This window comes from Lingula anatina, chromosome 4, assembly GCF_051362555.1.
Source record: "Lingula anatina isolate TDL-2025a chromosome 4, LinAna3.0, whole genome shotgun sequence".
Taxonomy (NCBI): Eukaryota; Metazoa; Brachiopoda; class Lingulata; order Lingulida; family Lingulidae; genus Lingula; species Lingula anatina.
The window spans coordinates 23054693-23078378 of NC_141770.1; the positions used below are offsets into that span (position 1 = coordinate 23054693).

Genomic DNA, 23686 nt, shown 5'->3' on the forward strand with positions numbered 1-23686 from the left:
TGATTTTCATTATGATTTAATTCAGTCAGTGATAACATGTGTAAACGTAACTGATGTGATTTGGATAGTGAATTGGATAGACTGCATTCCCAGAGATTTAGATCCCATTTCCACAGATTTTAGTTCGATCTTTCCCTGTGGGGAGTCTCACTAAATTACTGTCAGCTTAGCCGGCTTAAGCGTCTGTCCCGCCTACTAAAAGCTGTAAGGGTGTAATTAACTAACGTAAGCGCTCGGCTGACTGCAATTTAGTGTGAACCCCCAGGGAGTTAGGTCGATCCGGATGGATCAAACAAAATCTCTGGAAATGCACTCTTAGATCGATCCATCCGTATGGGAATGGGGTCTTAAATTGGTTAATGTGTTCCAGGTAAAGTACGCCGAGGATCAGGGATTCCATGGCTATGTGTCAACATTGCCACTCACGGCAGATGGCGTTGGTAACTTCATTTCTCGATTTCTAGTTGGAATGTCAGGCGATTACATCAAGGGTTACTTGTTACACATGTATGCCGGATGCTCACTGATGTTAGCGCTTGCTTGGTTTATTTTACCGTCGTGCAAGTCTTTAGCCGGAGTTATTTCATTTGGAGCAGGTGGGCCCACTTTTACATTGTATTTTTATAAAGACAAATGGTTGCTTTTTAGCATAAGTGAATGTAACGCTACCCGTGCTCCAATGTTTAAGTTGGGTCACAATTAAAAGTAATGCCCCTTATGATGTAGGCCTACGCCAAGCAGGCGTATAATAATTCGTTTTCAGAATGGAAGTGTACTAAAGACTACGGAAAGCAAGGTGACACCGACCGACTTACGTTAAGCAAATATTTATATACGAACATCGTGCCATGGTATGTCCAGTTAGGGAAGGTTTCAGTCTCCAACATTCCAACTGTGAAAGAAGGCATCGACGAAATGCTTATATTAATAAAAATTCAGTTCTAGGAGCCGGATATGGTCCTATTGTTGCGGCACGTTACGCTGCTTGTCATGAAGTCATGGGAAGTGAAAACGTCCACAATTTATACCTCATTCAGCGCTTTGGCTTGGGACTTGGATTGGGCACCGGAGGTATCTTGTCAGGTGGGAGAAACCAATTATTTTAACGAAACACATTGTACTGATGAAATATGAAGCCATAATATTGTGCTATTTGCAGGGGAAGTCAATTAAATTATATTTGTAAAGTTTCTATCGTCATCAACATTTGAAAAAATATTTTCTATATTGTAACTACATGTACGTCACTCTAATGGATGATTGAAATTGGACTGTTTTTATCATAGTGTGTCTGGCATAATGAAACATTTTCATTAGAAATCATTTCTAATTCAAAATTAGAATTGCCCTTTACCGATACTTTTTTGATGTTCAACCATGAAATGACCTCCGATTTCATAATATTTGAATGAACTTGTTTCTTGTAGAACATCAAAAGTAATTTTCATACTAATTTTTGAATTGGAGAGACAAAATGAAAGTCACAACATGCCTGAATTAAAAAAAAAAAACCGTTGAAAATAAATCTGTCTAGCCTATGTCTGTTGAAAATAAAAACTGTCATAGGTGTACATATAAGTTTTCATTTCATTGATAGGCCTTGCTCTGGACGCTTACCACTCCTACACATTGGTTTTCAACTCCTTGGGATTCTGCTACTGTCTCGTGCTGGCTGCTCAAATCATAATGATCTCCAGCAACAAATATCGTCGCATTGTCTCCTCGTGCTCAATGCCAGTCACGGATGAACGACAGGCGGCGCCTATGTCACTTTTCAACACGAGACATAGCAGTGGCAGATATGTTTTCTATAACAAAAGAGGTGAATCATCAGAAACAACAACCCTTTGTGCCAGCGACATGACCTATACTATTGAAAAAATCCAACCATGCAGATGTATTTAATATAAAAAGTAGTGCAAAACTGACATACCATATATTTGTTTGGTAGATTTTCGTAAAACCAATAGCTTGAAAACTGCCAACACCTGATCATCAATGCATGTGTAGTAGACATGCAATCTACCTTAAAAAGACATGGGTCTCTGCTAAATACACAATTTTATTGCATTTTGGATAGCTTTCAGATTCGTTTACAGATTGAAATTATATCCAAACAAACGAGTATGTACCTGGGTAAAATATATAGAAAAATCCGTTTTTCTTTTTCATTTGTGCGGTCCCCTTATAGTGACAATATAACGTCCACGGTACAGTTTAGCGACGCCCCAAATTGAATGGAAGCGACCTGAGTAGTAAAAAATAATAAATACTCTAGAGTTTCCAGAAAGTGGAGGGGTGAAGGGTGTATTAAAACGATGTAATTACGTGTACAATCATTTAAGTATTTTAGCAGATGTATTCCTTTTAACTAAAGAAATTCCAGGGTCACATTGCAGATCAGAATATTAGCCCAGCTGATGTATCTTGGTGAGGTAAAATATTTGGTTTGGGTTTCTGTAAATTTGCATCATCTCCTCCTTATGCATGGGTAATCTTTTTGTGGATCACCAAGAAAACACTCAAATGAGTACCGATCTGAGATTGTAACGCATTTACAAGAGGAAAAACATACGTCACGTTGCTAAATTAACTGAAGAAACTGAATTTGATGAATGCAAGGTGTGGAAGATTGATGACCTTGTAGACGAGAAAGTTGCAGTAAAATGATGAATTTTTCTCATACTGGAAGCAACGAAGCAACAAAGATTACCACATGGGCAGTACTGCTGGCAAAATCCTTTGACGGCTTGGTCCATGTAAACATGGGGCAGACATTTATCGGTCTATTAACAGCCGAAATTAGTAAGTCGTGCTTACACTGAGTGATGCAGTTGAACACGCCAAACAATCATTGCATTCTTAGTCATAAAACACCTCAAACACACTCTCCAGTCACTGAAAAAACCTTTGAGAAGAAAAGTGCCGTGTGTCATATGTTTTAGTCAAGTTTGAGTCAATCAGCGAATGGAAATTTCCATTGTAGCGTATGCTCCGCGACAATTTTCTGTTTTTGAGAAAAGAATGCCCCCAATTACTCCCGTGAGTTTTCTGTGCACTTGAAGGCCCCCATTCTTTGGTATTATCTTACGATATAATATGATGCCCCAGTTCTTCATCATTATATTTTGTTCAAGTGACCCATAACTACTGCAGTCAGAGCCGAGTTCGAGTCCGTGAGAGGACAAATTACAGCTACAGTTCTTTTTATATGCGTACTAGGTGGTGTCTTTCCAAACTCGATAGTCTTCCAATTAAGCCGTCTTCATCGGTCGATTAGGGAATTTTGGGTGTATAGAACTCCTTTAAACACTCGCATATGGTATGAATTTTTAATAAGAATGTCGTAAGTGCGACCAGTACCCAACGCAAGAAGGTATCAAGTATGGGGTACTATACGTAACAATATCTAAGACATCCTAATACTCTCACCAAAGACAGGTCATAGATTTTGAAAAAGCGCAGCTGGCAATTGCATCTGATAGTGTAACTTAAGAGAAATGTTTCACATGCAAACGGTTGGAGTTTGGGTTTGTCCAACGAGGCTTATTCAGAATGCAGCTCCTTGGTTTGACAGAGAGAAACATTGGGTCGACAAGAACGGCCGGAACTTGTATGAAGACCACCAAAATTTTGTGATCGCCGTGGTCGTGGCAGGGTTACAGCCGGTCGTAAACTGGAGATTACCTGTCATTATAATTTGCATATGCAAATGTAATAGTGATGTAAAATCAAGAGCTGGTCTATAAAAATACTGAATCCTTTATTAGCGTTTATTACCATTATCAGCGCTTGTACGTTTATACATTCCTTTATCTTTCAGGACTTTTTCACCGCCAAATAACATTCTTTGGCACCATGGTATATTACGGTTACATAATACTAGGCGCAGTTTTACCGGCGTCTATATTTTTCGGAGGATCGGCCACATCTTGGTCTGAAATTGTCTCGGATTTTAACCAGCCTAACTCTGACATGTACAGTTCTGCTTTCGTCTTGGGTAAGTTGTTAACGCCTCTCTCTCTCTCTCTCTCTCTCTCTCTCTCTCACACACACACACACACACACACTCTCACACGAATGATAAAGTATAGTTGATTTTTTCAAAAAATTGACTGATTAAAAATAAAAATTTATGGCAAAATATAACGTACATTCTTGCTTCAAAGTATGGTATATTACAACAGATTATCAATGCAATGATTGCAAAGCAAAAAAAAAAAAAAAAAAAAAAAAAAAAAAAAAAAAAAAAAAAAACATCATTCAACCGTTTCATCTTTCAAGTATAAAATGAATCGTTATCACTCATTAAATTTGCTGGACCAAAATAAAAGGCATTGCACACTCCAGCGACAGAAATAGTAATGGACTTTTAAACCTCTCGTTTTGGTTAGATTTTCTTGTCACAGATTATAGAAACGTGGCCATCGTATGTGCACTACTTCACCTTCCTCAACTGAAAATAGTTCTCAAGGCAGTAGGTTAACCGAATCGTAATTTAGTACGTAGGGTTTAAGGTACCTTGACAATGTCTACCATATCAGGTTAAGCACGCCAATCACCTTGTAGATGTGTTGGACGATCTAAAACCTAGTGATAGATAATACCTGTTGTACGTATTAGAGCATCATTGTGATGAGTATTTAGTGAAGCCAACGAGTATGAAAGCATAGTGCTTAATGTTACATTGGTTTAGAAATTAAAGTGTATGTAATGGCATAAATGCGTTTATATTATATCTTCTATCACGTGTTCCAGGTCTGAACCAGTCACTGCTGTTTTTCTTTGTATACATCCCCAGTCATCTAACAAAGATGATAGTTGATGTGTTAGGGTGCCCGTGGACCATACGGATTGGTTTGGCTCTTTGCTGTCTAGGACATGGACTCAGTGCCATTGCGCCAAATATGACGTTTCTGACAATTTCACGAGCCGTATTTTTTGGATTTGGACTCAATTTCTGTATGACCCCGCTGTCATTTCTTATGGGTGAATGGTTTCCGTGGCGACACCGTCACCACGTGCTTGCCACTAGCTTTCAAATGATAACTTTCCCACTGGGTAAATATCATTTTTCTTCCGTTCCCTTTCCGGTGGTGCAACGAGTATATTTATATGTTTTTTGTTACTTAAACTTTATAAATTTGTCCATAACTGGTAATTTATACAATGACACCTCTGAACCATTCCGTTGCTAGCGACAGTGCGAGACCCAGAAGTGCCGTGTTAATTTTGCAGTATTGAAATCTGTGTATTGTAGCACTTTCCAACAACACTTTCAGATATTAAAATTTCAAACATTATTCATCTTGCAGGGTTCTTAACAGTGCCCCTATTCATCAGGTGGATAATATCAATAAGCAGTTGGAGATATTCCTTTCTCTTTCTAATGTGTTTTGGTGTGCTCCTTTGTGTTTTCACTGGATGTTTGTATCGGGAACCAAAATCAGAAGGCGTGCCGAATCCAACGAGTAGTGAAAATAAACTACAGACCACATCCTGGGCTGGATGGAGAAAAGTAGTCCTGATGTCCCTTTGGTTTACAGCAGCTTTGTGCAAAGGGTTATGTCAGTCTGTGATGTATACATTTTTGGTGAGTTTAAGACCCAATACAAAGTAAAGCATTTTGTTGGTTTTGAAAAAAGACTTCTATGTAATAGAAAATGAAATGCACACATGTCAATTGCTTCATAAACTGATTCCGTTGGTTCTTGTCCAGTCTCAAGGCGATCGATGTTGATGTTCCTGTGGATGTTTTTGTGTTAAGACTACACTAATAACTCATTTGCTTGATGCAGGTAAAATACGCTGAAGATAAGGGATTCCATGGACTGGTCTCGACATTGCCTCTCACGGCAGAAGGAATTGGAAACTTCACAACTCGATTTCTAGTCGGAATTTTGGGCGACTACATCAAGGGTTATTTATTATATATGTATACCGGATGCACCCTGACGCTAGCTCTTGCTTGTTTTATTTTACCTCAGAGCAAATCATTAGCCGGTGTTATCTCATTTGGAGCTGGTAGGTTCTCATTTTTTGGACACATTTGAATTTAAAAAAGAATCACTTTGTAAATATTTTGTCAGTATTAATATTACTTACTTTAGATGCATGGTTTCACTAGACTCGCAATTATCATCGGTCTATAACACATAGGCCAAAATATCACAACTTGAAAATTTAAGTGACCATAAAAATGGATAAAATGTGTGACCATAAAAATGGATACAATGTGTTTCATAGTCACAGTCGTGCTGGTATGCAGGGCATCATTTGGCAAAGTGTGATCACAAAAAGGTGATCGCTGTGGCGGATACGAACAGTGTGATATATGCTGTACGGTAATTAACTTACACTTTATCAATTTTGAAAGAGGGAAATTAAAAACAATGACTCGTTTTCTGAATAATTCAGTTCTAGGAGCCGGGCAGGGTCCTATCATTGTTGCTAGTTACGCCACCGGTAACGAAGTCATGGGAGGTGAAAATGTTCACAGTTTATATCTTATTCTGCGTGTTGGCTGGGGCCTTGGTTTGGCAGCTGGGAGTTCCTTAACAGGTGAAAAGAAAACGTAGTGCTTACATGGGCAGGGCAAAACGGCCGCCTAAAAGAAAGCGTCAAAGTTTGGCCATTTTTGAGACTCGACATGTGAGATTGTTCGTTCAAGTTTTTGAAAGTTTGAGTAATCATCAAATCTTGCAAAAACAGAAGACATAAATTGTCTAGTCTTATGCAAATGTATCCTTTGGCTAAATGAAACATTAGCACTCAGTCTCAATTATAAATAGGCCTATCAATACATGCTATAATGAATGACGTGTTTGTTTGCTTGAAACGTGACATTACATTTCATATCATTTTAGGCTTCGCTCTGGATTTGTACAGATCCCACACTTTGGTTTTCAACGCATTAGGACTTTGTTACTGTATCGCCCTGGTTGCCCAGATCACAATAATCTCATGTAACAGATTTCGATGCACTGTCACCACGCCCTCAGTGCCAGTTACTGCAAAACGACAGATGTCAGCACCGTCGCTATTCAATACGAGGCCAAGGGAAAGCAAAGTTGTATTATACAACACAACTGAAAAAACACCAGAAACAACTACCTTCTGTTCCAGCAACGTGATCTATACTACTGAAAAAATCCAACCATAAAGAGTTAGTGAAGGGAAACACTTTAGAGCGCAAAACTGATGTGCCATGTGGTTGTGAGTGACAGATTTTTGTAAAATGGACAACTTGAAAACTGCCGACGTACACATACGTGTACTTGACAAGAACTGTCTCCTTCCAAGGCATGGGGTTAATTGGGTTTAGTATAGTTTTTCTTTTAGGCGCATTGCCAGCTTTTCATTCTAGATTAGAGCTATATCCAAACAAACGAGTATGTACCTACATGTAGGTAAAGCAAATGGAATTTATTCGTTTTCTCGCTTGTGTGGTCAGCGTTTGATACAAACGTCAGCATAGATACAAAACCGAAGGGGACTCAGTTCACTTTCTTGGTGGACATCATGGACTAGTTCTTACAGACCAGACGTGATTTCCTAAATTGACATCGACTGTGTCCTTCCATTTAGACTGGAGCGGAGAAGTTCCTTTGATCCACATGCTCTCCTCAAGGAAATTGAGGGACAATCGATGGTTTACCGTATCAAAAGCCGCTTAGAGGCCAAGAGGATTAGTACATGTAGCATGGCTGAGTGTTCTAGGACCTCAGGCACACTACAATGACCTGTTACTAATAATGGCAGCTTGGGCAAAAAAGAAAATTATTTGGTTATACACACTATGAGAACCTTTACAAATCATGTACCCCCTCTGCTTAGTACGGTGTTTGTAAGATACAGATTATGAAAGAACTCGTTGTAGAAAAGTGAATTATTTAATGAAGTTATATCGGCTGGTGAATAACAGTGTATTTGTAGGACCAGAAAAACGCGAAATTTTCTTACAAGAAAACAGAGGAACTTTTGTTTAATTTGAATTAAAAAAAATTAACAAACTTTTGGAAACCCTGTTGTCCTAGCGGAGAAATTAGTCTAAAATCAATGTGCAGGCTGGTTATGAAAAGAAATCCCAAAAGTACCTTCTGTCAGGGTCACAGATTGATTTTTCACTAGATATTCACAGATATTTTCTGGTTACTTCATAAAATGATTTTCTGCGGTGTCGCCCTGAAGCAAAAATGCACATAATCTGTAGCCCCATCATAAGTGTTTTTTTTTTTATCAAAGTGCATATAATACATGTATTAGTATACGTTATAATATTACGCCCATGTGACCCGAAACTACTGACCCGTCTGCTAATGTAGCCCAACAGAATACCTTTTATTTTTATATTCGTGTATAAAAAATCATTTAATTTACAAGATCATGGGTACAAAGAAATAGACAAAGCGCGTGGACATAAAGGTGTCTTCGTCGGTGGTGTCTTGGGTTCACTATCTATGTTTAATGGCGACAGGGGAACATAGACCATGGTGCTTACGGTAGGTGAGAGGCTAGTGGTGGATAGAATAGGAGAATAGGCTGAGTAGGGAAAGTGATAAGAATTTCAAACAAGAATTATACGGATTATTATGATATACCCTGGACAGGCAAGGCGAGAATATTGACATCGGTTCATCCATAGACTATAAGTAATCCTGTTTATGTAAGTAGGTATCAAGTGTTCTTTTTCCCAAACCAATATTTTATGATAATAAATACTCATATGTGCATCCCGAATAATCAATTAGATAATATATTTCAAAGAAACCTTGTTTCAAGTGCACGTTAGGCGCGTGTAGAGGTTTATGACATAATACTAGGATCACCATACATAATATAACATTGTTTTCTTTCATTCTCCTCTCACTCCTCCAATTTTTAATAACTCTGGCGTGTTCGTTTCTTACCATTCGGGTCGTTTGGGTTTAGTGTGGGACGTCGCTTAACTGTGCCATTGCCGTTATATCACACGTTATAACAAAAAATATTTTAAGAATGTATTATTTAATTTATTATTAAAAATAACGATTTAATGACATGAGTGACATGAGTGAAAAATGGGCGGTTGTAAATTGTTTTCATGGTTTTGACATCTGGGCTACGTAAACAAGAGTATAAACAAAGTTTGAAAGGCAGGTGTTTGTGTCACTTCGTTGGAGAAGAAATCATTGTTTTGTTTTACTTGGATGGACAGAAAGACCGTGGATCATTTCATTTACACAACCCACCCAGACAGAACATTTCCCTATGTGATAGATACGACGTGCGAGTGGTGTTCAGCAAGAAGAAGAGCAAAACATCAGGCGCTACCTTTTACCAAGATTATTGGCACAATAGGATCTGATCAACGCAAGCTGTGAAAATAGATGACCTTACCTTTGATGAGAATGTCGCCCTGAATGATTAAATCTTCCTCATAAAAAGACAAGGGAACTTGCAACACCCTCTTCCATTATATAGACTGTATAGGTACATTAAAGCGACCAGCTACTACTAAATGTGTTTGGGTAGGGTCGGTCACAAAATGAAGTTACAGGTATTGGATAACACCTGTAGTCACTTCTTTAACATGCACAACCATGAAGTTGGGCTCATGAAGCAACTGAATTCACCAAACATCCGCCAAGAAATCATTCAATTTACAGACAAAGATATCTCCCTGGAGGTTCACGCAAAATTGCTGTCAGCCGAGCGCACACGCCAGTTAATTACCCCCTTACAGCTTTTAGTCGGCGGGACAGACATTTAAGCCGGTTAGGCTGACACCATCTAGTGAGACTCCCCAGGGGGATAGATCGATCTTAATATCTATGGGAATGGGGTCTTAAATTGGTAAATGTATTCCAGGTAAAGTACGCCGAGGATCAGGGATTCCATGGCTATGTGTCAACATTGCCACTCACGGCAGATGGCGTTGGTAACTTAATTTCTCGATTTCTAGTTGGAATGTTAGGCGACTACATCAACGGCTATCTGTTACACATGTATGCCGGATGCTCACTGATGTTAGCGCTTGCTTGGTTTATTTTACCGTCGTTCAAGTCTTTGGCCGAAGTTATTTCATTTGGAGCAGGTGGGCTCACGTTTACACTAAACCTTTGTATTTTTATAAAGACAAATGGTTGCTTCTTAGCATAAGTGCCTGAACGCTACCCGTGGTCCAATGTTTAAGTTGGGTCACAATTAAAAGTAAAGTCCCTAATGAAGTAGGCCAACGCCAAGCAGGCTTATAATAATTCGTTTTCAGAATGGAAGTGTACTAAAGAATACGGAAAGCAAAGTGTCGCCGACCGACTTACGTTTAGCAGATATTATTATATGGAATGCGAACATCGTGCCATGGTATGTCCAGTTAGGGAAGGTTTCAGTCTCCGACATTCCAACTGTGAAAGAAGGCATCGACGAAATGCTTATATTTAAAAAAAAATCCAGTTCTAGGAGCCGGATATGGTCCTATTGTTGCGGCACGTAACGCTGCTTGTAATGAAGTCATGGAAAGTGAAAACGTCCACAATTTGTAACTCATTCAGCGTGTTGGCTTAGGACTTGGAATGGGTTCCGGAGGTATTTTGTCAGGTGGGAGAAACCCGTTTTTTTGACGAAACACATTGTACTGATAAAATATGAAACCATAATACTGTGCTATTTACAGAGGAAGTCAATTAAATTATATTTGTAAAGTTTCTATCGTCATCAACATTTGAAAAAATATTTTCTATATTGTAACTACATGTACGTCACTCTAATGGGTGATTGAAATTGGACTGCTTTTATCATAGTGTGTTTGGCATAATGAAACATTTTCATTAGAAATCATTTCTAATTCAAAATTAGAATTGCCCTTTACTGATACTTTTTGATGTTCAACCATGAAATGACCTCCGATTTCATTATATTTGAATGAACTTGTTTCTTGCAGAACATCAAAAGTAATTTGAGAATTGGAGAGACATAATGAAAGTCACTACATGACTGAATTTAAAGCAAGCAAGCAAACAAACAAACAAACAAACAAAAACCGTTGAAAATAAATCTGTTATAGATATGTCTGTTGAAAAAAAACTGTTATACGTGTGGCAGATATGTTTTCTATAACAAAAGAGGTGAACCATCAGAAACAACAACCCTTTGTGCCAGCGACATGACCTATACTATTGAAAAAATCCAACCATGCAGATGTATTTAATATAAAAAGTAGTGCAAAACTGACATACCATATATTTGTGTGGTAGATTTTCGTAAAACCAATGGCTTGAAAACTGCCAACAACAGATCATCGTTGCAAGTGTAGTAGACATGCAATCTACCTTAAAAAGACATGGGTCTCTGCTAAATACACAGTTTTATTGAGTTTTGGGGTTTATTGCCAGGTTTATTTATTATTTTTTATCTAGATTGAAATTATATCCAAACAAACTACATGTAGTATGTACCTGGGTAAAACATAGAAAAATCCGTTTTTTTTATTTGTACGGTCATATAATGGTGATAATATAACGTCCACGGTACAAATTAGTGGCGTGACAAATCGAATGGAAGCCACCTGAGTAGTAAAATAAATAAACACGCCAGAGTTTCCAGAAAGTGGAGGAGTGAAGAGTGAATTAAATCAATGTAATTGCGTGCACAATAATTTTAGTATTTTAGCAGATGTAGTCTGTTTTATTAAAGAAATTCCAGGGTCACATTGCATGTCAGAATATTAACCCAGCTATGTATCTTGGTGAGGTAAAATATTTGGTTTGAGTTTCTGTAAATTTGCATCCTCTCGTCCGTACGCATGGGTATCTCTTTATGGATCACCCAGAAAACACTTTAATGAGTACCGATCTGAGATTCTAAAGCATTTACAAGAGGAAAAACATTACGTCGCGACCTCTTACTAAATTAATTGAAGAAACTGAATTTGATAAATGCAAATTGTGGAAGATAGATGACCTTGTAGACGACAAAGTCATAGTGAAATGATGAAATTTTCTCGATAAAACACTCATACTGGAAGCAACGAAGCAACAAAGAGTACCACATGGGCAGTACGCTGGTATTAGTGGTAAATTCTTTTGATGCCATGTAAACATGGTGAAGCCTTGTATTACTTCATTTATGGGCGAAATCAATAAGTCGCGCCTATCCTGAGTAACGCAGCTGAACACGTCAAACAATCATTGCATTCTTATTCATAGAACACCCCAATTACACTCTCCAGTCACTGAAATAACTTTGAGAAGAAAAATGCCATGTGTCATATGTTTGAGTCAAGTTAGAGTCAAGCAGCGAATGGAAAATTCCATAATACATGTACATGTAGCGTATGCTCTGCTTTTGTGAAATGAATGCCCCCAATTTCCCCCGTGAGTTTTCTGTCCATTTGAAGGCTCCCATTCTTCGGTATAATCTTACGATATAATTTGATGCCCCAGTTCTTCGGCATTATATTTTTTTCAAGTGACCCATATCTACTGCGGTCAGAGCCGAGTTCAAATTCGTGAGAAGACAAATTACAGTTACAGTTCTTTTTATATGCGTACTAGGTGGTGTCTAAGCAAACTTGATAGTCTTCCAATTAAGCCGTCTTCGTCAGTCGAATAGGGGATCGGGGGTGCATAGAACTCTTTAAAACACTCGCACGGTATGTATTTTTAATAAGAATGTCTTAAGTGCGACCAGTACTTAACGGAAGAAGGTATCAGGTATGGGGTACTAAACGTAGCAATGTCTTAGACGTCCGGTCACCAATGATAGCTCATAATAGGTTTTGAAACAGCGCAGCATGCGCTTGCCTCTGATCGTGTAACTAGTGTAACTAGAGGTACGTTTCGTTTGCAAGCAGTTGAGGTTTGTCCGATGAGGCCTATTCACAATGCACCTCCTTAGTTTGACGGAGAGACACTGTGCCGACCGTAGACAAGAACGACCAAGACTTGTGTGAATTTTGTGATCGCCGTGGTAAACTGGCACCACCTCAGTGTCATAATGTAAATTTAATAGTGATGTAAAATCAAGAGGGTGTCGATAAAAAAGACTGAATCCTTTATTTTTATTATTAGTGTTTGTACGTTTGGAGATACATTCCTTTGTCTTCCAGGAATTTTTCACCGCCAAATAACCTTCTCTGGCACCATGGTATATTACGGTTACATAATACTAGGCGCAGTTTTATCGGCGTCTATATTTTTCGGAGGATCGGCCACATCTTGGTCTGAAATAGTCTCGGATTTTAACCAGCCTAACTCTGACATGTACAGTTCTGCTTTCGTGTTGGGTAAGTTGTTAACACCTCTCTCTCTCTCTCTCTCTCTGTTATGGATAATGAAGTATAGTTGATTTTTTCTGATTTTTACTGATTAATTTTTTTGCTAATTAACATTATGCTATATACGGCAAAATATAATGTTCATGTTGTTTAAAAGTATGGGATATTACAACAGAGTATCAATGCAATGATAACAACGCAAAAAAAAAAAAAAAAAAAAAAAAAAAAAAAAAAAAAAAAAAAAAAAATCATCATTCAACCGTCTCATATTTTAAGTGTAAAAGGATCGTTATCACTCATCACATTAGCTGGACAAAAATTAAAAGGCAACTGCACACGCCAGCGACATAAATAGGACTTAACCTCTCGTTTTGATTAGATTTTTTTCTCACACAGATTATGGAAACGTGGCCATGTAATGTGCACTTCTTCACCTTCCTCAACTGAAAATTGTTTTTTAAGGTTGTAGGTTAACCGAAGAGGTTATTAAGTGCGTAAGGTGTAAGGTATCTTCATCATCATCATCATTTAGAGCCTATAGTGTTCCACTGTTGGACAAAGGCCTCAGCATGCTTTTTCCATTGTTTCCTATCCTGAGCCTCAGATTTCCAGTTTGGCCAAGGTTTCTTCTTCCAAGACTTCCAGTAGTCGTCTAATTCATCCCTCAATCGTTTGACCGGCCTTCCTCTTTTTCTTTGTCCATACCTTGGGGTCCATTCTGTAAGCCTGATTGTCCACCTATTGTCCTTCATTCTTTTGACATGTCCTGCCCACCTCCATTTCATTTCTTTAACTGTGAGTAGTACGTCCTTGACTTTGGTCTGTTCACGTAACCATACATTCGTTTTCCGCTCTCTTGGATTGATGTTCAACATAATTCTTTCCATCTTTCTCTGAGGTACTTGTAGCTTGTGTTCCATGGAGGCATTCAGTGCCCACGTCTCTGAACCATAGGTGATTGCCGGCAGCACACAAGTATTGAACACTTTCTTTTTCAGGCAGGTAGGAAGGTTGCTCTTGAAGATGTCATTGTGCTTCCCATACGCTGCCCATCCTGCTTTTATCCTTCGTTGTATTTCTTTCTCCAGTGTTCGATCACTAAGGCTGAACCGTTGCCCAAGGTATATATACTCTTCCACTGCGTCTATCTCTTTGGTGTTGACTTTCACTGTGCAAGGGGTGGTTAGTGGTCCAAACATCACATTTGTCTTGCTGGTGTTCATCTTTAGCCCACTTTTTGCGCTTTCATCTGCTAACGCCTGTAGCATTTCTTCTAGTTCTTTCGCATCATCTGCTACTATTATGATGTCGTCTGCAAACCTAAGGTGATTGAGCCTGGTACCGTCTATGTTTATGCCCTTGTCTTGCCAGTCTAGCTCCCTGAATATACGTTCCAATGCTGCTGTGAACAGTTTAAGAGAGATTGTATCTCCTTGGCGTACACCTTTCTTGATCCTGATCTTATTGGTGGTCTTGTGTAGTTTGACTGTTACAGAGCTATCGGTGTATATGTCCCTGAGGACGTCTACGTATCCATCTTCAATCCCTAGATCTTGCAGGGATGCCAGTATATACTGGGTTTCTACTGAGTCGAAGGCTTTTTCATAATCAACGAATGCTACACATAGTGGAATGTTATACTCGAGACATTTCTCTTTGAGCTGGTTGACAGTGTGCATATGATCAGTAGTGGTGTACTGGCCTCTGAAACCTGCTTGTTCCTTTGGCTGCGCTTCATCTAGTTGTCTTGTTAGCCTTTCGGTCAATATTTTGGTGTAAATCTTGTACAAATTAGAAAGTAGGCAGATGGGTCTGTAATTCTTGATGTCTTTCCTATTGCCCTTTTTGAACATTGTGATCATGTTGGCGTTCTTTCATGCTACAGGAATTTCCTTCAGATGTAAGCACTTTGTGAAGAGCCTGGCTAATTCCTGAGATAGGATATCTCCTGCTTTTACCATTTCTGCTTTGATGTTGTCATTTCCTGCTTCCTTTCCGTTCTTCATTTTCTGGACTGCTGACTCTACTTCCCAAGCTGTTATGTCTGGTAGATCGCATGCCTTTGTTGAGATTTCTATTCCGTTGTTGCTGTCATACAACTCTCCATAGAATTCTTCTACTCGTTCTAATATTTGGTCTTGTGTGGTGAGCTCATTTTCATCTTTGTCTAGAAGAGTCAGCATTCTATCCTGCCCTAGTTGAAAGGATCTCTTTGCTCTTTTCTTGCTCTTTCCATTTTCGATGGTCTCTGCTATCTTCTTCATGTTCTGCTTCCTGATGTCTTCCCTTGGCTTCTTCTTGATGGTCTTATCCAGTTCTGCATATTCGAAGTTTTTTCTGATGTCCCTGTTGTTGTTTACCTCCCTTTTCTTCATCATCCGTCTTTTCTTCATGAGAATCCTCGTTTCTGTTGAGAGCTTTGAGTCCTTCATTTTACTGGCCGGTGCGACTTCTGATGCACATTCTAGGATGGTGGTCGTTATTCTATCGTTCATTTCATCTACTCCATCTTCACCTTCTAGCTCTAGTGTACTGAATCTGTTCGTTAGGAGGATTTGGAACTCGTCTTTCTTTATGACCAGTTGCTCGATACTAGGTCTCTTTGATGGATTTGACAGGCATTTCTGTCTGTCCTTCCTGACATTGATCCTTATCACTCCCATAACTGCTCTGTGGTCACTGCCCGCATCCGGTCTGTTTAGCACTTTCACATCCGTGAAGATGTTCGGTCTGTTTGTCATGATGTAATCAATTTCGTTTCTTGTACATCCATCTGGGCTTTGCCATGTCCATCTTCTTGATATCTTCTTCTTGTAGACGGTATTCATGATCTTCAAGTTATTTGCTGTCGCCCATTCAATCAGTAAGTCTCCTCTTTCATTCCTCTCTCCGCTGCCAAATTTCCCTGTGGCACGCTCTTGCTCGTCTGACTTTATCCCGATCTTGGCGTTGAAATCACCCATGACTATGTGGTAGTGGCAGTCTGTTGTCAACTGACGCTGTACTTCTTCATACAGTTGTTCTACTTCTTCATCTTGTCTGCTTGATGTTGGTGCATATACGTGAATGAGTTTCATTGAGAATCTCTGATTCACTTTGAGTTTGACTGTAGCCAGCCTTGCGCTAATTTGCTTTACCTCGATGATGTTCTTGCTTAGCGCCTTGTGTATCAGAAATCCAACTCCTTGTTAGCCATTTGAAGCATTTGTATGGTACAATATATGTCCGCTATTCAAGGTAATTAAGCGTTCTTCCGCTCGCCTAATTTCTGACAAGCCTATCACATGCCATTTAACTCCGGTGTCCTGGAGTTCAGTTTCCAATTCTGCAAGTCTTTCATTGTTCTTCAGAGTTCTTCAGAGTTATCTTGGCAATGTCTATATGTCAGTATGAAGTTGAGCACACCAATCACTTGTTTAACTTTTGGACGATCTAAAACCTCGTGATATATAATACCCGTTGTACGCAGCATCACTGTGATAAGTATATAGTGAAGCCAACGAGTATGAAAGCATTGTGCTTAAAATGTTTCATTAGTTGAGAATTTAAAGTGTATATTATGACATAAATGCGTTTATATTATATCTTCTATCACGTTTTCCAGGTCTGAACCAGTCACTGCTGTTTTTCTTTGTATACATCCCCAGTCATCTAACAAAGATGATATCTGATGTGTTAGGGTGCCCGTGGACCATACGGATTGGTTTGGTACTTTGCTGTCTAGGACATGGACTCAGTGCCATTGCTCCCAATATGACGTTTCTGACAATTTCACGAGCTGTATTTTTCGGATTTGGACTCAATTTCTGTACGACCCCGTTGCCATTTCTTATGGCTGAATGGTTTCCGTGGCGACACCGTTACCACGTGCTTGCCACTAGCTTTCAAATGATAACTTTCCCACTGGGTAAATATAATGAAACGGTTTACTTTTTTCCTTCCGTTCCCTTTCCGGTGTTGTAACGAGTATATCTATGATTTTTGTTATTTAAACTCTATAAATTTGTCCATGGCTGGTCATTTATACAATAACACCTCTGAACCATTCTGTTGCTAGCGACAGTGCGAGACCTATTAGTGCCGTGTTAATTTTGTAGTATTGAAATCTGTGTATTGTAGCACTTTCCAACAACACTTTCAGATATTAAAAGTTCAAACATTATTCATCTTGCAGGGTTCTTAACAGTTCCCCTATTCATCAGGTGGATAATATCAACAAGCAGTTGGAGATATTCCTTTCTCTTTCTAATGTGTTTTGGTGTGTTCCTTTGTGTTTTCACTGGATGTCTGTATCGGGAACCAAAATCAGAAGGCGTGACGAATCCAACGAGTAGTAAAAATAAACTACAGACCACATCCTGGACTGGATGGAGAAAAGTAGCCCTGATGTCCCTTTGGTTTACGGCAGCTCTGTGCAAAGGGTTATGTCAGTCTGTGATGTATACCTTTTTGGTAAGTTTAAGACCCAATAGAAAGTAAGGGCTTCTTTTTTTTCCAATGAGACAATATACATATTTCTTTAGGATGCAAGCTGTAGGCTTCATGTACATGTATCTTATACTTTGTGTATAGTTCAATTTGTTTATTTTATTTATATATTTATCTTTTTGCGGTTTTTCTTAAAGTACCGCTTATGTCCACCGAGCAATTGTTTTGAAAAAAGACTTATATGTTATAGAAAATGAAATGCACTTATGTCAATTACTTCATACACTGATTCAGTTGGTTTGGATGTTTTTGTATTAAGCCTACACTAATTCCTTCTTTGCTTGATGCAGGTAAAATACGCTGAAGATAAGGGATTCCATGGACTGGTTTCGACATTGCCTCTCACGGCAGAAGGAGTTGGAAACTTCACAACTCGATTTCTAGTCGGAATTTTTGGCGACTACATCAAGGGTTATTTATTATATATGTATACCGGATGCACCCTGACGCTAGCTCTTGCTTGTTTTATTTTACCTCAGAGCAAATCATTAGCCGGTGTTATCTCATTTGGAGCTGGTAGGTTCTCATTTTTTGGACACATTTGAATTTAAAAAAGAATCACTTTGTAAATATTGTGTCAGTATTAATATTACTTACATTAGATGCATGGTTTCATTAGACTCGCATTATCATCAATCTAGAACACATAGGCCAAAATATCACAACTTGAAAATTTAAGTTACCCTTAAAACAGATACAATGTGTTTCACAGTCACAGTGGTGCTAGTATGCATGGCATCATTTGGCGAAGTGTGATCACAAAAAGGTGATCGGTTTGGCGGATACGAACAGGGTTATATAAGCTGTACGGTAATTTTAATTATCGTTAAAACCAACAATTTATCAATTTTGAAAGAGGGAATTTAAAATCAATTACTGGTTTTCTAAATAATTCAGTTCTAGGAGCCGGGCAGGGTCCTATCATTGTTGCTGGTTACGCCACCGGTAACGAAGTCATGGGAGGTGAAAATGTTCACAGTTTATTTCTAATTCTGCGTGTTGGCTTGGGCCTTGGGTTGGCAGCTGGGAGTTCCTTAACAGGTGAAAAGGAAACGTAGTCCTTATATGGACAGAGCTAATATGACCGCCTAAAAAGAAAGCGCCAAAGTTTGGCCATTTTTGCGACTCGGCATGTGAGATTGTTACTTCAAGATTTTGAAAGTTTGAATTATCATCAAATCTTGCATAAACAGAAGACATAAATTGTCTAGTCTTGTTAAATGTAAATGTATCCTATAGCTTAATGAAACATCAGCACTTGGTCTTAATTATAAGTATCAATACACGCTATAATGAATGACGACTTTGTTTGCTTGTAACATGACATTACATTTTATGTCATTTTCTAAGGCCTCGCTCTGGATACGTACAGATCCCACACTTTGGTATTCAATGCATTAGGACTTTGTTACTGTATCGCCCTGGTTGCCCAGATCACAATAATCTCATGTAACAGATTTCGATGCACTGTCACCACGCCCTCAGTGCCAGTTACTGCAAAGCGACAGACGTCAGCACCGTCGCTATTCAATACGAGGCCAAGGGAAAGCAAAGTTGTATTATACAACAAAACTGAAAAAACACCAGAAACAACTACCTTCTGTTCCAGCAACGTGATCTATACTACTGAAAAAATCCAACCATAAAGAGTTAGTGAAGGGAAACACTAGCGCAAAACTGATGTGCCATGTGGTTGTGAGTGACAGATTTTTGTAAAATGGACAACTTGAAAACTGCCGACGTACACGTACGTGTACTTGACAAGAACTTTCTCCTTGCAAGGCATGGGTTAAATAATTGTGTTTATTATAGTTTCTCTTTCAGGCTCATTGCCAGCTTTTCATTCTAGATTGGAGCTATATCCAAACAAACGAGTATGTACCTAGGTAAAGCATATGGAATTTATTCGTTTTCTCGCTTTTGTGGTCAGCGTTTGATACAAACGTCAGTATAGATACAAAACTGAAGAGGACTCAGTTCACTTTCTTGGTGGACATCATGGACTAGTTCTAACAGACCAGACGAGATTTCCTCAAATGACATCGACTTCCATTTAGACTGGAGTGGAGAAGTTCCTTTGATCCACATGCTCTCCTCAAGGAAATTGAGGGACAATCGATGGTTTACCGTATCAAAAGCCGCTTAGAGGCCAAGAGGATTAGTACATGTAGCATGGCTGAGTGTTCTAGGACCGCAGGCACACTACAATGACCTGTTACTAATAATGGTAGCCTGGGCAGAAAAGAAAATTATTTGGTTATACACACTATGAGAACCTTTACAAAGCATGTATCCCCTCTGCTTAGTATGGCGTTTGTAAGATACAGATTATGAAAGAACTCGTTGTAGAAAAGTGAATTATTTAATGAACTTATATCGGGAAATTTTCTTATCAGAACGTAGAGGAGCTTTTGTATAATTTGAATGAAAAAATTAACAAACTTTTGGAAACCCTGTTGTTCTAGCGGAGAAATTAGTCTAAAATCAATGTGCAGGCTGGTTATGAAAAGAAATCCCAAAGGTACCTTCTGTCAGGGTCACAGATTGATTTTTCACTAGATATTCACAGATATGTTCTGGTTAATTCATAAAATGATTTTCTGCGGTGTCGCCCTGAAGCAAAAATGCACATAATCCGTAGCCCCGTCATAAGTGTTTTTTTTAATCAAAGTGTATATAATATTAGCATACGTTATAATATTACGCTCATGTGACCCGAAACTACTGACCCGTCTGCTAATGTAGCCCGACAGAAAACCTTTTATTTTTATATTCGTGTATAAAAAATAATTTAATTTACAAGATCATGGGTACAAAGAAATAGACAAAGCGTGCGGACATAAAGGTGTCTTTGTCGGTGGTGTCTTGGGTTCGCTATCAATGTTTAATGGCGACAGGGGAACATAGACCATGGTACTTACGGTAGGTGTGAGGCTAGTGGTGGATAGAATAGAAGAATAGGCTGAGTAGGGAAAGTGATAAGAATTTCAAATCAAGAATTATACGGATTATTATGATATACCCTGGACAAGCAAGGCGAGAATATTGATATCGGTTCATCCATAGACTATAAGTAATCCTGTTTATGTAAGTAGGTATCAAGTGTTCTTTTTCACAAACCGATATTTTATAATAATAAATACTCATATGTGCATTTGGATGTCAATCCCGAATAATCAATTAGATAATATATTTCAAAGAAACCTTGTTTCAAGTGCACGTTAGGCGCGTGTAGCAGTTTAAGACATAATACTAGGATCACAATACATAAGATAACATTGTTTTAATTCATTATCATCTCACTCCTCTTAATAATTCTGGCGTGTTTGTTTCTTACCATTCGGGTCGTTTGGGTTCAGTTTGGGACGTCGTTTAACTGTGCCACTGACATATATCAAACGTTTTTAACAAAATACTAAAAAATGCATTATCTAATTTATTATTAAAATATTGATTTAATGACATAGAGTGAAAAATGGACAGTAGTAAAAATGTTTTCATGATCATGATTTTGACATCTGGACTACGTAAACAAGAGCATAAACAAAGTTTGAAAGGCAGGTGTTTGTGTCACTACGTTGGAGAAGAGGGTATAGTTTTGGTTTACTTGGATGGACAGAAAGACCGTGACAGAAAATAAATACGGTGTTCGAGCGGTGTTCGGCCAGAACAAGAGCAAAATGTCAGGTGCGACCTTTTACTAAGATAATTGACACAATAGAATCTGATCAACCCAAGTCGTGGAAATACATGACTTTACTGTTTTGATGAGAATGTCGTCTTGAATGATTAAATCTTCCTAAAATTAAATCTTCCTAAAAAGTCATACTGCAGAGGGCACAGGGTGGACAGTACCATTCTAGATTGGAGCTATATCTGGTTAAGTCCTGTGATAGCTTGATTCCTGTTAAAAAGGGGTAGTCCAAGGCAACTTCCAACACCCTCTTCCATTATGAAGCTACATGTATTGGGTAACACCCGTGGCCACTTCTTTAACATGCATAGCCATGAAGTTGGACTCATGAAGCAAACTGAATACACCGAACATTCATCAAGAAATCATTGGACACAGACCTCTCCATTCACTAATCACTGGCAACTTCCAGGGGTGTAATCCCTTTTTCACATACAGCGAATCGATATTTCCTTTGTTGCGGATGCTTTGCCATAATAGTCTATTTGTGTGCAGGTCTACTGATTGTCTGCCTTAAGTAATTTTTTTGCATCAGAGTGCACTGAACGCCTCAACACTTTGCTGTAATTTACTTTATAACAATGCGCCTAAGTGACCCAAAACTACTGATCCGTTTCCGAGTCCCACATAAGACCTTTGATAGCTACAGTAATTTCATGTTCGTTCGTACAAAGTACGTAAGTTAAAAGATCATCAGTACAAAGAAATACACCAAAGCGCACGGGCACCTCGTCGGTGGCGTTTCGGCTTCGCTGTCAGTGTGCAGTGTCGATAGAAGGACGAAGACCATAGCGCACACCAAAGGTGAGTGGCAAGTGTTAGGAAGAAAAGATGAGTAGGCAGAGCAGGAAAAAGAATAAGAAGTTCAAAGCAAGAATTAAAATGATGGACAATGAAATTGGTTAATTCGTAGAGTATAATAATAATAATAATAATAATAATAATTAATAATAATAATAATAATAATGTTTATTGAAACATAGTCGCCAACAGGTTTGTACATATCTGGATTAGAAAAATAAATTACAAATTTACGTATTAAAATGAAGGATGTACAATACGACCAGAATGAGCCAGAATGTAAATAAAACACAGACCACTACGAGTTTGAAAAAGAAAAGGATATCAATAAAGGATATACAAATAAAGACCAAGAGGAGTTCCAAAATAAAACACAGACCACTTAAAGTTTGATAAAGAAAAAGAGATAAAGGTGCTTTCAAAACGTTCGGTTCTGAATTTTGGTACACTAAAATTTGACTGACTAGGCCTTGGTTTTCTGTGTGGTTTGCAACTTAATAGGCGTTTAAGCTTATCTCTTTCATTTTTTATTTTCGCAGAAGTCTATACTCCTCTCTTTTAAAGTAACGAGATCTGTTTTGTCTAGGGCATCAACGTATGGTAACTCAGACCATTTAAGATTAGTAGTGATAAAAACACCCAAAAAACACCGAAGTAATTTTAATTATGTCAGCAGATACCTGTATCAAATGTTCTTATGTTACATACTTATATTTTATTATACTTACATCTGCTTCGGATATCGATATTCTGCAGTCTGCAATGGCGTCAGAAGTCGAGTACATGTATGTCAATATGAAGTGCATGTTGGGCCCGTTCAATATTCTACATATTTAAAATTAGATAAGAAAATTTTGCACAAATTGGGTCTGGATTGGCTTATGGAAGTGTTCCAATCCTTAAACAAGCAATGGCTTTTGTTTTAGGAAGGGTTCGGAAGACAGAATGGTTCCCGATGTTTCCCCTGGAAGCTAGACTATCAAAAAGTAAACCCAAAATAAAAATGTGTTTAACTACAGCAGTATATATCTTTGTAGCAGAATGTGTTGCTATTTAGTCTAGTACTAATACTATTACTTTTCAAAATGTCAAGAGTTTCATTGCTATGTTTGGCAGCTTGGCTACCTGCAAAACCAGTTGATCCAAGTGCTATCCAATCCGCTAATCTAATGTGGTCGACCAACTGGAAAGTTTGCTGCATAATTCCCTAATAGACACTGAATAGGGATTACGCGGTAAGCTTTCAAGTGGGTTGGCCATATTTGATCCGTGGGTCTGTTGATCTACGGATCAACTTTGGTAGTGATTGCGGCCTAAATCTTCAAATCAAATCAACAAGAGGGATTGGGTGTGGCAGGTATATGAAACATGTGGACTTAAGTTTGATAATGTACATAAATACCGAGACTAGTACAGTAATAGCAGCATGGTGTGTGTGCAACGTACCA

At 38.5% G+C, this 23686-nt stretch overlaps 1 protein-coding gene across 1 annotated transcript; it reads left to right on the forward strand.

Moving 5' to 3' along the window:
- Positions 1 to 2564: 2564 nt before the first annotated feature.
- On the forward strand, positions 2565 to 8238 carry LOC147762593 (monocarboxylate transporter 2-like). The gene is made up of 6 exons (XM_087010276.1): positions 2565 to 4000; positions 4759 to 5061; positions 5316 to 5593; positions 5799 to 6024; positions 6418 to 6561; positions 6867 to 8238. The coding sequence occupies exons 1-6, from the start codon at positions 3859 to 3861 to the stop codon at positions 7160 to 7162; spliced, it is 1389 nt and encodes a 462-aa protein (XP_086866402.1). The 5' UTR covers positions 2565 to 3858; the 3' UTR covers positions 7163 to 8238.
- Positions 8239 to 23686: the final 15448 nt, after the last annotated feature.